Source organism: Limanda limanda, chromosome 12 (assembly GCF_963576545.1).
Source record: "Limanda limanda chromosome 12, fLimLim1.1, whole genome shotgun sequence".
In the NCBI taxonomy this organism is placed as follows: domain Eukaryota; kingdom Metazoa; phylum Chordata; class Actinopteri; order Pleuronectiformes; family Pleuronectidae; genus Limanda; species Limanda limanda.
This window is the reverse complement of record NC_083647.1, coordinates 21,947,286-21,961,600: the sequence shown is the minus strand read 5'-3', so window position 1 is coordinate 21,961,600 and position 14,315 is coordinate 21,947,286. Positions and strand designations below refer to the sequence as shown.

Here is a 14,315-nt window from a genome sequence, read left to right as displayed (position 1 = left end):
ATTCAGTTCACTTCCGCGTCAAGTGTGATCACGTGACTCTTCTGCAAACACGGTGGGTTTTTTTATCATGTGATTCCTGCAGGTTCCATTCCTCCTCGGATCATAGAACCGAACGCACCCCCACCTCCCTCCGGACATGGGGACTTTCACGGTGGGCTCCCTGCTGGTTTCGGTCCTGGTGATCGGAACCAGTGGAACCAGTAGAACCATGTCTATGAGTAGAACCAGTGGGACCAGTGGGATCAAGTACGAACCCAACTGGAAGTCGATCGACTCCCGGCCACTTCCGGAGTGGTACGACCAGGTGAAGTTCGGGATCTTCATCCACTGGGGGGTCTTCTCTGTGCCCAGCTTCGGCAGCGAGTGGTTCTGGTGAGTGGCAGCATGCTTCAACCTTATTATTATACTTTTTTTAATCGATTATATTCTTTTTATCAGAATCAGAAGTTATTTATTGCCAAGTAGGTTTACACCTAACTGGAATTTGCTCTGGTTATTGGTGCATACAATGAAAGTAGAAACATAAAAACACAATAATTACAACACACAAGAAAAACAATAAAAAACAATATATATTCATTACTATTTACTTCTAATTTACTCACTTTTTCTAATATTTATACAAATTAACATTTATTTTTAGACATATCTATATAAAAGATATAAAAAGGGAAGTAAAAAGTGAAATGCAAAACAGTGAACAGTGTCAAATTGCAATATGCAATGTAATGCAGTATAATATAATATAATTTGTGTTAATTTAACAAATCCATAACATACATTACTGGGACTTGGTTAAACCATGTTGGGAATAGGGGCAAGTGTGAACCAGCAGAAAAAATAATCTTGTAGATACAGTCAAGAACAAATAAGTTTAATTTAATTAGCGTCGTCTTCATCAGCAGGTGGAGCTGCACATTATTCATTGTATTTTCAATTCATATATTTTCCATATTTTATGTGCACAAGGAAGTTCCCCCTGGTCTGTAAAGTCACCTGACTAGCCACAGCTCCAGAACAGGTTGTAAATTTGTTTGCTCAACTCCCCCCCCACCCACTCACCCCTACCCAGAGCACAATGGAATCAACACAGGAGAAACGTGCAGGCATAATAGTTTCAGTGGTTTGCACCAACTGTTACTGATAAGATCACGTGATGTGACTGAAAGCTCCAGAGCAGATACTAAAGGACGGAAATGGATTTAAAACATGTTGGATGTTTATTGATCCACGAAAAAATGATGATTCATCAGCTCGTCATAACATGTGATTCAGGAATTTTTATAGGATAAAACAGTTTATTGGCCTTTCTCTGTTTAGTAGACATCAACAGTATAAAACAAAGTCAAATATTGTCATCATGACTGTTCCATTTTCATCAAACATGTATTTATATCCAAAAATTACCATTTACCATACATTTATTTGAGGTAAATACTCATATATGAGCCGTCTCTCTGCTGCAGGTGGTACTTGCAGGGGAGGAAACTGCAGCCGTACGTTGACTTCATGCAGAAGAATTATCCTCCGGGCTTCAAGTACCAAGACTTTGCTCCGCAGTTCACCGCCGAGTTCTTCGATCCCAAAGAGTGGACGGAGATCTTTGCTGCGTCGGGGGCAAAGTACATCGTCCTGACAACCAAACACCACGAAGGTGCAGTGTGTGATCCTGTCATTCAGTATGCTCTGTGTGTGGGCGGGGCAGAACACACTCACACTAACAGCACTATTGCTGTTATTTCTACCTAGGGTTGCAAAATTCCAGGATTTTCCATGGGAATTAACGGGAATTAACTGGAAATGTTGTGGGTAATTTATACTAACTGTATTTACCTTGTCACATACAGACATAAATATAAACATTTTGTTTTGTCATAGGCTGATTTGAGCCCTGAGGAAACTTTGGGAACTTGACTATATGCTTCTGCATCGTTGTGTCATTCTTAACATAGGTCTTTGCACAGTATTTGCAAATGTACACAGCCTTTCCTTCTACATTGGATGGGGTGAAATGTCTCCACACATGAGGCATTGTTCTGTTGAATAAGATGAGAAAAAAGTTTGTAAAAAAACACTAATGCATTGCCAGAGATATAAATAGTTAGCCAAACAATTGGAATCGTCTGTAAACATATTTTACAATTGATGGATGTATGGAAATAGGCTAGATGAACAGATGAACAATCCTCAATCAGCATGCAAATATATTTTCCCCAGTAATATCATGGAAACTTACCTGACTAGTCCTGCACACTACAGCAGGCCTCAATAGCCCTGCTGTAGAGTGAAGGATGCTGGGAGTTTTCTGTGTATGTGATGGAAGAATGCACAGAGGAGGGTTGAAACTCAACGTGCAGCGTGTGCATTTTTTCAAAATTCCCCAAATTCCCGAGTTTAACATCCCTTCGGAAGTTTCCGGAAAGTTTCCGCCCCTTTGCAACCCTTTTTCACCACATATAAGATAATTTGTTTTAAATATATTTGTAGGCTTCACACTATGGGGCTCAAAAACCTCCTGGAACTGGAACGCAGTGGATGTTGGACCCAAACGAGACCTGGTGGCGGACATGGCGAGCGCCCTCCGTGCTAACAGTGACCTTCGTCTCGGGCTGTACCACTCCCTGTTCGAGTGGTTTAATCCCGTCTATAAGCAGGACGCTGCCAATGTATTCAAAACAAACTACTTCCCGACCAGTAAAACTCTGCCTGAGCTTTATGAGCTCATCGTCAAGTACAAACCGGAGCTGCTGTGGTCCGATGGGGACGGGGACGCACCGGACACCTACTGGAACAGCACTGGTTTCTTAGCCTGGCTCTACAATGACAGGTACCAGGAGAAAAAAACCACACAAATTCATCCTTATATATGAAAACGTAACTTGGTTAAATGTGTTTTTTTGTGTGTGTGTGTTTTTTCCCATAGTCCAGTGCGAGACACCGTGGTGACTAACGATCGGTGGGGTTACGGCACCATCTGCCACCACGGGGGGTACTACACCTGCAACGACCGCTACCAGCCGGGACACCTGGTCAGACACAAGTGGGAGAACTGCATGTCCATCGACTCAAAGTCCTGGGGCTACAGACGCAACGCTCCGCTCAGCGACTACCTCACCATCCAGCAGCTCGTGGCGGTGAGATGGAAAATCCCTTTAACCTTTAAGAGGTTGTGTAACTGCTGAACTGAGACCAAAGCATCGGGTGTAACTAAATGGATTATTGGAAGAAATTAAAATTTGAGGCGAGCCAAAGAAACTATAAAACTGATCTTAAAACCATCAGGAATGCAACATATTTTATTTTGTGAATAATATATATATTTGAATTAGTAGCCCAACAGTCCCCCTGTTAAATTAAATTAAAACAACTCCAGGCAGCAGTTGGTTGAAAGCTTCAGAACAAGCGAGAAAGTTGAAACCACTTTTTCCAACAACAAAAAATGTACAGACAAGGAAGGAAATGGTTGAGACGACCACATTTCCAAAAAGATGTTCCAGGTTCTCTTTAAAATTCGGTTTCTCACACATTATCTCAGTTTTTTCCTGTTTTATATTAAGAACACAAATATGTTTTTTTCCTTCTCCTCTCATCCACAGTTTATTTTCTCCATTAATCCATCAGTGAAAAAAGCTCATTAACGATTTCCTAGAAGCTTGTCAACATGCTTAATTTGCTTTATGATCAACAATTCAAAACCCAAAGATTTTCAGTTCTTTTAAGCTAGCAACCAAAATATTCACATTTTTTAAGCTTCTAACGCCAAATGTATTTTAATTAGTAGCCCAACAGTCTCCCTGTTAAATGAAATTAAAACCTCCAGGCAGCAGTTGGTTGAAAGCTGCATAACAAGCGAGAAAGTTGAAACTACTTTTTCCAACAACAAAAAATGAACAGACAGGGAAGGAGATGGTTGAGACGACCACATTTCCAAAAAGAAGTTCCAGGTTCTCTTTAAAATTCGGTTTCTCACACATTATTTCAGTTTTTTCCTGTTTCTTATTAAAAACACAAATATGTTTTTTTCCTCTTCCATCCACAGTTTATTCTTCTCCATTGATCATCAATGAAAAAAGCTCATTAAGGATTTCCTAGAAGCTTGTCAACATACTTAATTTGCTTTATGATCAACAATTCAAAACCCAAAGATTTTCAGTTCTATTAAGCCAGCAACCAGAATATTCACATTTTTTAAGCTTCTAACTCCATATATATTTGATTTAGTAGCCCAACAGTCTCCCTGTTAAATGAAAATAAAACCTCTAGGCAGCAGTTGGTTGAAAGCTTCGGAACGAGCGAGAAAGTTGAAACCACTTTTTCCAACAACAAAAAATGTACAGACAGGGAAGGACATGGTTGAGATGACCACATTTCCAAAAAGAAGTTCCAGGTTCTCTTTAAAATTCGGTTTCTCACGCATTATTTATGTTTTTTCCTATTTCTTATTAAGAACACAAATATGTTTTTTCCTCTTCCATCCACAGTTTATTCTTCTCCATTGATCATCAATGAAAAAAGCTCATTAAGGATTTCCTAGAAGCTTGTCAACATACTTAATTTGCTTTATGATCAACAATTCAAAACCCAAAGATTTTCAGTTCTATTAAGCCAGCAACCAAAATATTCACATTTTTTAAGCTTCTAACTCCATATATATTTGATTTAGTAGCCCAACAGTCTCCCTGTTAAATGAAAATAAAACCTCTAGGCAGCAGTTGGTTGAAAGCTTCGGAACGAGCGAGAAAGTTGAAACCACTTTTTCCAACAACAAAAAATGTACAGACAGGGAAGGACATGGTTGAGATGACCACATTTCCAAAAAGAAGTTCCAGGTTCTCTTTAAAATTCGGTTTCTCACGCATTATTTATGTTTTTTCCTATTTCTTATTAAGAACACAAATATGTTTTTTCCCTTCTCTCTCATCCACAGTTTATTTTTCTTTCAAAGTCAAAGAAATGTTAGATGATCAACAATTAAAAAACCCGAAGATTTTCCATTCTATTAAGCCAGCAACCAAAATATTCACATTTCAGAATCTTCTAATTCCATTTTTTTTACATTAAGTCTTATTCAAATGCCACATATGACTGATTGACTGAGGTTATGTGTTGTTGTGTGTTTCAGACGCTGGTAGAGACTGTGTCCTGCGGGGGGAACCTGCTGCTGAACGTCGGTCCCACACACGAGGGCAGAATCTCTCCGATCTTTGAGGAGCGCCTGAGGCAGATGGGTCAGTGGCTGAAGGTGAACGGCGAGGCCATCTACAACACGACAGCGTGGAGAGTCCAGCAGGACAACGGCACCGCAAACGTCTGGTGGGTTCTCATCTGTGTTTGTGCTTCATGTTTGGTTTGCAGTGATTAGACTCACAAACCAACTCTGGAGTTAAAGTAACTGCAGGTTTCAACAAACAGAGATTTGTTCTTCAACAGGTACACAGCCAAACCGCAGGAAAAGGCCGTGTTCGCCATGTTTCTGGATTGGCCCAGTAATGGATCTGTGATTCTACATGATCCTCTGGTGAAACAAGGACTGACTCAGGTTAGACATATATCTACATCCAAGAAATTCCATTTTAAAAGAGAGAAATTATGTCTCCATATGTCCACCAGATATCACTAATGAGATTTCTCAAGTATCGGTCAGACTCAGGGTTATGACATCACATAGTTTAACAGAAGGTGTTTATTTTTCTTTGAAACCATGAAGATGTTGTTGATCAATTAGCATTAAAGGTTTAGTGTTTAATTTAAATGTTTTTTTGAAGGCAGCTACTTATGTTTTAAAACCGTCACATATTTGAATCTGTTAGATGTGATCAATCCCATGATTCTAATTTATTTATTTATTGATCTCATATTGCAGAAGCTGATAAATTATTTGAATATTCAGGTGTTTTTTTATGAATCACTGATCTAAACATGTACACGTGTTTTAGATGTTACATGATAAATAAATAAAACAAAGGTTTACTTGTGGCTTTCACAGTAGCTGCAACATCAATCATACTAGTGGTGAAATGATGAGTGTTTGGTATTTACTTAGCGACTCAGCACATTGTCACGCCGGTCAGACCGCACTCGAAGGTCCAATAACCGGCAAAACGAGTATGACTGGTTGTTCTCCCTCTCGGCCAACATGTCGACCTCGTTCACGTGTCCTCTTTGTTCTATACAGGTGGTGCTGGTCGGCCACGGCTCCGTGCCGTGGGAACCAGTGCAGCCCAGTGGACTGAGGGCGCTGCTGCCCCCCCTGGCCTTCATGCCGGGCCAGTGGGCCTGGACGCTGAGGCTGACCGGAGCCACTTAGAGGGAAACCAGATCACTTGAAGAGGAGCGGGCAGAGCTGGAGGCCGGAGAGGGAACCAGCGTTTAAATCACCGAACACAAACCTGTGACATGAAATCACATTCGTCCAGAAATTATTTTTTTGTTTTTTTGCGTGTGCTGTCTTTTATACAAACTGTGACATGAAGGGACTAAACAATCATTTGACTGAAGCTCTATAACTTTAAAACTTATAGAAATAGTTTTTAGATAAATATTGTTGGGATTTTAAATTTTAGATTCTCTGTGTGTGTGTGTGTGTGTGTGTGTGTGAAGATGTTTATGGAACTGAACTATAGACAAAAGCAGGAGGGTGGGGGCATGAAATGGTGAGAATATATTCATCTGCAGTGATAATGTGACAGATGTGTCCTTATATTATGAAAGATGAAAACATTCTTTGTACGTTGTGATTTTTGTTACACATTTTCTGCTTTTCTATCATTTTTTTTACGAGATTTTTCTGTGGCCTGAAGAATGTGGTGATTTGTTTGATTTGCACTATGGAGGAATTTTTAAATAATCAAATAAAGCTGTCGAGCGTCTTTTTCATGATCTAACACGATTCTAATTTAAAACAGGCCCAACGAGAAGATCAGCTGCTTCTAGGGTTGCAAAGGGGCGGAAAGTTTCCAGTATATTTTCAGAAACTTTCCATGGGAAGTTAAGCTCGGGAATTTTGGGAATTTTGAAAAAAAATAAAATACGCAAATTAAACATTGAGCAATAAAATCATCATTCAAAACTCTATTTTAAAGATGTATGGAATGCAGCACACGCTGCACGTTGAGTTTCAACCCTCCACTGTGCATTCTTCCATCACATGCACAGATAACTCCCAGCATGCTTCACTCTACAGCAGGGCTATTGAGGCCTGCTGTAGTGTGCAGGACTAGTCAGGTAAGTTTCCATGATATTACTGGGGAAAATATATTAGCATGCTGATTGAGGATTGTTCATCTGTTCATCTAGCCTATTTCTATTCAGTTATCCATCAATTGTAAAATATGTTTACAGACGATTCCAATTGTTTGGCTAACTATTTATATCTCTGGCATTGCATTAGTGTTTTTTTACAAACTTTTTTCTCATCTTATTCTACAGAACAATGCCACGTGCACTATCTCATGTGTGGAGAGATATCACCCCATCCAATGTAGAAGGAAAGGCTGTGTACATTTGCAAATACTGTGCAAAGACCTATGTTAAGAATGACACAACGATGCAGAAGCATATAGTCAAGTGCCCAAAGTTTCCTCAGGGCTCAAATCAGCCTATGACACAACAAAATGTTTATATTTATGTCTGTATATGACAAGGTAAATACAGTTAGTATAAATTACCCACAACATTTCCCGTTAATTCCCGTATATTCCCGTTAATTCGCGTTAATTCCCATGGAAAGTTTCCAACTTTGAATATTCCTGGAATTTTGCAACCCTAGCTGCTTCTCATCAAACTCTGAGGTTAAACATCATTATTTATTATTCATAGCTCAGCTCGGACCCTGAGATCACCGGGTTTGTTTTGCACCAAACACCAAAGCAGATTCCCCGCATGTTGAAAACCTCCCTGGCAACAAACACTCATTCTAATCATCGAAGGTAATGCGTCTCTCTAGCGCCCCCTGCTGCTCGCACCTTCCACCGCACCTCATCTATGCGGGTCGTTGCATCGGCTGACGACCCCTGCTCTCCAGCTGCGCACATCTGGATCAGGTAAACAACAACAACAACAACATCCCTCTCATGTGCATATAGAAAGATCTGCGTGATGACGTAATAATGCGCGTATGGTGTCGTCTCATTGAGTCTCTGCAGCTCCGCGTCATTTTTCTTTTCTTTCTCTAAAAACCCCGCAAATGTGCGTGAGTGCAGCTGCAGGTGCGTGTGCGTGTCACCGCTGCGGAGTTCAGTGCAGGCCACAGCTCGGTGTTGTGTCTGCTCCCCGCTGCACGCCTTGGAAAGTGGGTGGTCCCTCTCCGGCAAATGTTCCATGACGTGTGGATGGGGGGTTTGCAAGGGGTTCTCACGTCCGTGCGTTCCCCCCACCCCCCCCCTCAGCGGGCAGGCTATCCCCGGCTCATGACCGCGGATCCCCTGCATCACCACAACAACACAGAGGGAGGGATGCAGATGATGAGGCTGAATGAGAAGCTTACACTAATGCTGTGTTGCAATGAATATTGTTATGATATACTATGAAATATATTCATTTAACATTTTATTTAAATATATTCATCCATCAAATATTAGAATATAAAAATGTTCTTTGTTTTTTGTCAAACCCAGAAATATATTGATATTTGATAGAATAGATGAATCGTTTAATCTGCATTTTATTTTTCCCAGTGATGGAAAAATAAATGCAATGTGCTCATTAAAATGTTCACAATGTTTTTTTGAACAACCCCAGATTCATAGTTTGATATCATAGAAGATTTATTAGCTAATCTGCATTTTATTTCCATGATAAGCTATGTGGTTTAAAGGTTCAGTGTGTAGAATGTAGTGACATCTAGTGGTGAATACATGTAAGAGAAGCTGTGGCAGGTTTCAGTTGTCATGACAACTCAAAAGCAGTTTAGTTTGTCCAGTCTGGGCTACTGTAATAAAACATGGTGGCCAACGTGGAGAGGACCCGCTCCTGATGTAAATATAAAGTATTCAAATATAAAGAGTCCATTCAAGGGTAAAGAAAACAATAATTTGTACAATTTAAACAAACTAGGAGTGTTTTATATTCAATTTCTTCCAATAGTTTCCTTTCACCTGAGTCTTGTGAAAAGCAGGTGTCACCTTACAGTGTAATATTTAAAGCTTTAAGACAGAATAGATGCTGCAGACTCTTTTAAACCAACTCTCTATATAATGTGCTTGTGCTCCGGTGGAATCTTTGTAAAATCTTCAAACTGAATCAACCTCTTTGCTGCTGCACATCACATTCAGCCCAGTTTCCTTCCCAGTTAAATGACAGGTTTTATTCCCTCATATTACAAACGCATTACACAACATTTCAACATGATTCACATCCTTCAAAAATCTAACTTGCATTCTTGCAACATAAATCTCCTAATATAAGAATATTTTCCATCCATTCTCTCAAAATAAATTTGGCCGAGCTCGGCTTCGGATTTAGACGAATATTTGAGGCTTTGTTTGAGAAACTCTGCAATTTCCTCTCTGAGCGCTGAAGGTGAAATATAATTGAATGAGCCTTCATATGTTTAGATGGTTTGGTGGATAAGCAGGGAACCAGAGGGAGGGGGGGGAGAGCCACTGCAGACTGCTCTTAACTGTACCGGGGGGGGGGCACTGGGAACAGCAAACCACCACTTGTCCTCATATTCATGCATGGCCACTTTCTGCTCCAGAGAAATTCCTTAAATATGCTCAATATGTCAAATATCTCTTAAAATGGGAGAAAATTAAGCAAGAAGTTTGAGAACACAACTATTTAAACATTATTTTCGCTCCACTTCCTCCTGTTGAAGCCAAAATATCCAGGATATGGACGCTGCCCTTTTGTGTTTTTGACTTTGTACAGTCGTGATCATGAGGAGTTTAGACACCCGACAGATCAGAAGTTCATCTCAGATGTCAATCATGACTATTTACTCTCTTATTTCATGCTGATTCACATTCTAAGCAGCTTTATATTCACGTGTATCAGCACATATGTGTATCCTAATGTTACATTTCACCTGTAGCAGCGTTTGATCCCATGTTCGACGTGGCTCATTCTCTGCAGTCTTTGAGTGCTGTGATCAGTGGTCGTAATTATACATGTAGACAGGAACTGGGAAACCGGTACAGACGTTGGCGTGGTCGCCATGGAAACACACACACACATACACACACACACACATCATGTCAGTTTATTTCCAGGGCACTGCTGTGATAATGGCACGAGCTCGCCTGGTTTGAGAGGCTCACTCAGAGAGACGGATAAAATGAAATGAGGGTTAATTGATCGCAAGGGAAGAGAATATGTTTTTTAATTTATTTATTTAAATCAATTATTGATGCACGGAGGGAGGTGGAGTGGAGGCTGGCAGAGGTTTGTGTCGGCTGCTCTTTCGGTTGAGTGTCCCCTGGATACGATATCTCACTCCACCAGATGACAGCAGGGAGGAAAACCTCATTCCTTCCATTCATAAACATGGCACCCCCCTCTCTCTGTGTTGTTACCTCTCTCTCTCTCTCTCTCTCGCCCCTCCCATCTGCCCTGCCACTAATAATATCATTAGAGGCCAGCTAGTAGTCAGGTGCATGTGTGGCATTCAATCACATGCAAATTTGTGGTGGATCTGAGGCGGTCAGCGGAGGTGCGGTGCAGCTCTGGATCGTGGAAACGCCGAGCGCTGTGGAACATCCTGGGGGACAGACCATTATATTTATAGAGACGGGCGACTTGACCTTCACTGCACATAGAGTATCAGCCATTTTAGTGCTGCTCCTCTAGATACCGAATCCAGCTTAATGGATCTCAGCTGCACTGCAGTTTAGTTAGCTTCAACTTCATCGCCGGCTTGTTAGAGGCTATTTCTAATAATAGCTCCCTGCAATTCCATACTGTGGAGCGACTCTGTCAATACATAGTCTCTCTGTGTGTTCGCCGCTGTTCCAGGCTCCCGGCGAGTCGCAGCTCTCCGAAGGAAACGCACTGTGAAATTGCAGTTTCACTACGCAGCAAATAAAACTCTCCGCCGTTCGGGGTAAAACCTGGAACTCGGCGCTGAAGTTCAACTATAAGTCGTTACATAAGTCTCAAGGCTTTGTTCTGCTGCGTAAGCTTTATATTAAGAGTAAGGCCTCTGTTAAGTATGCCTTACCCATAGTAAGCACAGCTGGTGCAAGCCCTAAGCCAAGGACTCCTATTCATAGAGGCTCCCAGTTGTTCTCACCCCGATGGCACAGGGGGAAACTGAGGAGGATGGTCAAAGGAGGTTAGGTATTTATAGTTGTGTAAACTATATTGTGTTAAAAGGCCAGAGTTCCACACATGTGACCCTGAGTGATCGTAAATCACATTTGAAATCAGGGAAAGACCCTGTTTGCCGTGTTGAGGGGAACAAATTCAGACTCGGACAAATTGTAATGGAAATAAACATTGGCAACAGCTTGTCAGCAGCTTTGGGACAGGTTGCACCCCCGACAGGTTGCACCCCGGACACATCTCCAGTGAATGGTTTGATAATACAAACTGCAAGTGGAACTTCTGAAAAAAGAGGTAAAAGATTCTTACTCTGACAAATTAATTCAAAAATTTAGCAAACTGCTAAACTAACAGCAAATTGCCAAACTTGCACTTGTGACTTACTCTGCTCAACATTTCAACTTTAAGTTAATCGATATCTTGCTATATAAAACTGTGAGTTAATTTAGAGGTAAATGCAAATTGAGTGGATCCAATTGATAGCATAAACATTTACTAAATACACGCAGGGAATCTCTCAAAAGCTTTCAGCGTGGATTTTGGGGGCAGGTACTGATATTTCAGCTGATAATGTAAAAATAAGAAAAAAGAAAATACACAATGTATCTGAAGTTGTAATTAGGACAATAGTTCTAATTGTGGCTTGATATTTTCCAATAACCGTAAACCCTATTATCAGTAGCTAAACATAAAAAGTAACAGAACAGAAAAACAAATATAGAGATCTTTAATGTAGAAAATAAGAATACATCATGTCTGCATTGTTTTTCTACCTGCAAGTTTTTCTACCTGCAAACTCAAACAAAATAGCTGTGAAAGTTAGATACTATTGAACTATGGATATATCAGTCGGGCTCTACTAAATACAACATTTAAAATAAAACATTAATAAATATTAAGTGTAGATACAAAACAGTCTGTGGAACTTGATTCATAAAAACTACAAAACACTTTTTTACTCCTGGTGAATTCTTGTTGGGAGGAAGTGTTCAGATCCAGAGGAGTTTTTGCCTAAATGTGGAAACGTCTCCATGTCACGCTGAACTCGTGCGTCTGATTCACAGGATGAGGTCTGCAGCTGCACATAATCTGCCGTATTGTCCTAGTTTCTTGCCGTGTTAATGACACCCTCATCACAACTCTCTCCATTCACAAAGCAAATCCTGTCGTGCCGGGGGAGATCTGCCTCTGAACGGGCTGGGGGTGTCTCAGACATTTGGAGAACATGTCTAATTCTTTTCATCCGCTTCCTCTCGATGTATCGCTGAATGGGAGCATGCTGTCAGAAATGTACATTCAGGGCGGCCGCACCGTGTGATTAGTGTCTTTCAAAGCGTCTGTAACTTCTGCAAATCCTCTGCTCTTGCATACATCCACACACACACACCGTCCAACAGATAATAATAATAGTGAACGAACATGTGTACCTTTGTGTCTTCCCCCAGATCATACAAATCGTGGCTAAAGTATTAAAAGGACTGAATCCCGAGAGGTGATGCTTAGCTCTTTACATCAGGACATCCGCACTGTGTGTAGAGCGAGGCAGCTGCTGCTCTGAAACACAGTGAGAGAGGGAAAGCGTCCTTAAACGTGGGCTGTTGTGTAATCCCTCCCAGGGCCCCTTTGCTATTTTTGTGCCTGGGTCCGCACGTCACGGTTGGGTATTTTCTCTGGTGACTAGCTCTCGCATCAATAGATCTTCTAATGTACACCCAGTCAGCCAGCAGCTTCATGACTGATGGGACTCTACCTCGCTGATCTATTTCATTACTGTCAGCCGGACATGAGGAGAATGGAGAAACGGAGTACTCGGCATGAGGAATGTCACATGTGACCGTCGATATGGGACAGGGACGATTCAAATGCCAGGTTTGTGTGAGGATTATATTTGATGTCTGAATGTCAGCTGCTGTATGAGCCGAGGCGTTTTTCCCATCAGACCGTGTGCTTTATGCCATTCTGCTCCCAGGGAGAGCAGCCGACTGATTGTGCATGCTATGTGCTGTGCTGCTCCTGGTGAACCACACAGGGTTTTTACCATCCAGCCTCCAGTCATCTCCGTATGATATATTTATGGATTTGTTGTCAGCGTGAGGCTTCATGCCTGTTCCCTTTAATGGCCAACTTAGCCTCTAATGATGTAATGCAGCAGCTCTCCACAGCCAGCATTTTCCTGCTCATTGTCATCTCTCGTGTGTAAAGCAGTCAGGGTTTGTGCCCCCCCCGATGCAGCCTGTTCAAATGCATGTCTCCATACAGTCATTTCTCCATCCATGCGGACATACTGTACCACAGTCTGCCCACAATTGTCCCCAAACACACCTACTGCCGCCCACCTGCCTCCTGTTGTTGCACGTCATTGCTGCCGTGTCATATATTTTCGTTTGGGTCGGTGCTTGTTCCCCCGGAGCCGGGGACGTTTGCAGTGAGAGGGTTTTACTGGTACAGTCTTTACACAGAAAGTCTGGATCTGCAGAGAGACTCGTCCGCGAGACTCTGAATACGTCGGCTCGTGTTGCTCACGCTTTTCAAAGGTATGCATTGTTTCTGAGGGTCTTATCTCGCTCTCACTCTGCACCCATATCCCCCTTCCCTCCTCGCGTGGCTCACAGAGGATGGAAACTAAGCAATGAGGTCAGACCGACCTTGAAAGGGAGCTCCCTACCAGGCCTCTGAATGTTGTTACCCCCCCGAGGCACCCCACTTAGTTTACCTCTGTAAACCTTCCTGTAAAAACATGGATCCTTCCAGCCCCGACACAGCCCTCTCCCCATCATTCCTACTGTAAGCCTGCATTATTTTTTGTCTCCTCCGCTCTGGAAGAAGTCCTCAGATCTGCCTGCAAGCAGAGCTACTGAGCCATAAACAGTCGAAAGAGGGAGTGGGCAACCACGGGAAAAAAATATTTTTATGGGAGATTATCCTGAATGCTGCTTTCACGCATCCCTCTGCATCTCGAGTCACCTTGGATTCATATCCTCTGGTCTCAGCCTGAGGAGCGTGTGGCGTGCTAACAAAGAGAAAAAGAGAGAGTGAGAGAAAGAGAGTCGGAG

General features: G+C 41.8%; 1 protein-coding gene across 1 annotated transcript; it reads left to right on the top strand.

The window, feature by feature from the left end:
• Positions 1 to 71: 71 nt before the first annotated feature.
• fuca2 (alpha-L-fucosidase 2) lies at positions 72 to 6,884 on the top strand. The gene is made up of 7 exons (XM_061082344.1): positions 72 to 372; positions 1,467 to 1,654; positions 2,488 to 2,827; positions 2,924 to 3,134; positions 5,123 to 5,313; positions 5,431 to 5,539; positions 6,176 to 6,884. Exons 1-7 carry the CDS (start codon positions 137 to 139, stop codon positions 6,305 to 6,307), a joined length of 1,407 nt encoding a protein of 468 aa, XP_060938327.1. The 5' UTR covers positions 72 to 136; the 3' UTR covers positions 6,308 to 6,884.
• The last annotated feature ends 7,431 nt before the right edge of the window (positions 6,885 to 14,315 follow it).

Excerpts from the sequence above, each read along its gene's own strand:
- fuca2 (XM_061082344.1), top strand. The coding sequence starts at position 137 with ATGGGGACTTTCACGGTGGGCTCCCTGCTGGTTTCGGTCCTGGTGATC. Across the intron at positions 5,314-5,430 it reads AACGGCACCGCAAACGTCTG|GTACACAGCCAAACCGCAGG; the intron begins GTGGGTTCTCAT and ends GTTCTTCAACAG. Across the intron at positions 5,540-6,175 it reads TGAAACAAGGACTGACTCAG|GTGGTGCTGGTCGGCCACGG; the intron begins GTTAGACATATA and ends TGTTCTATACAG.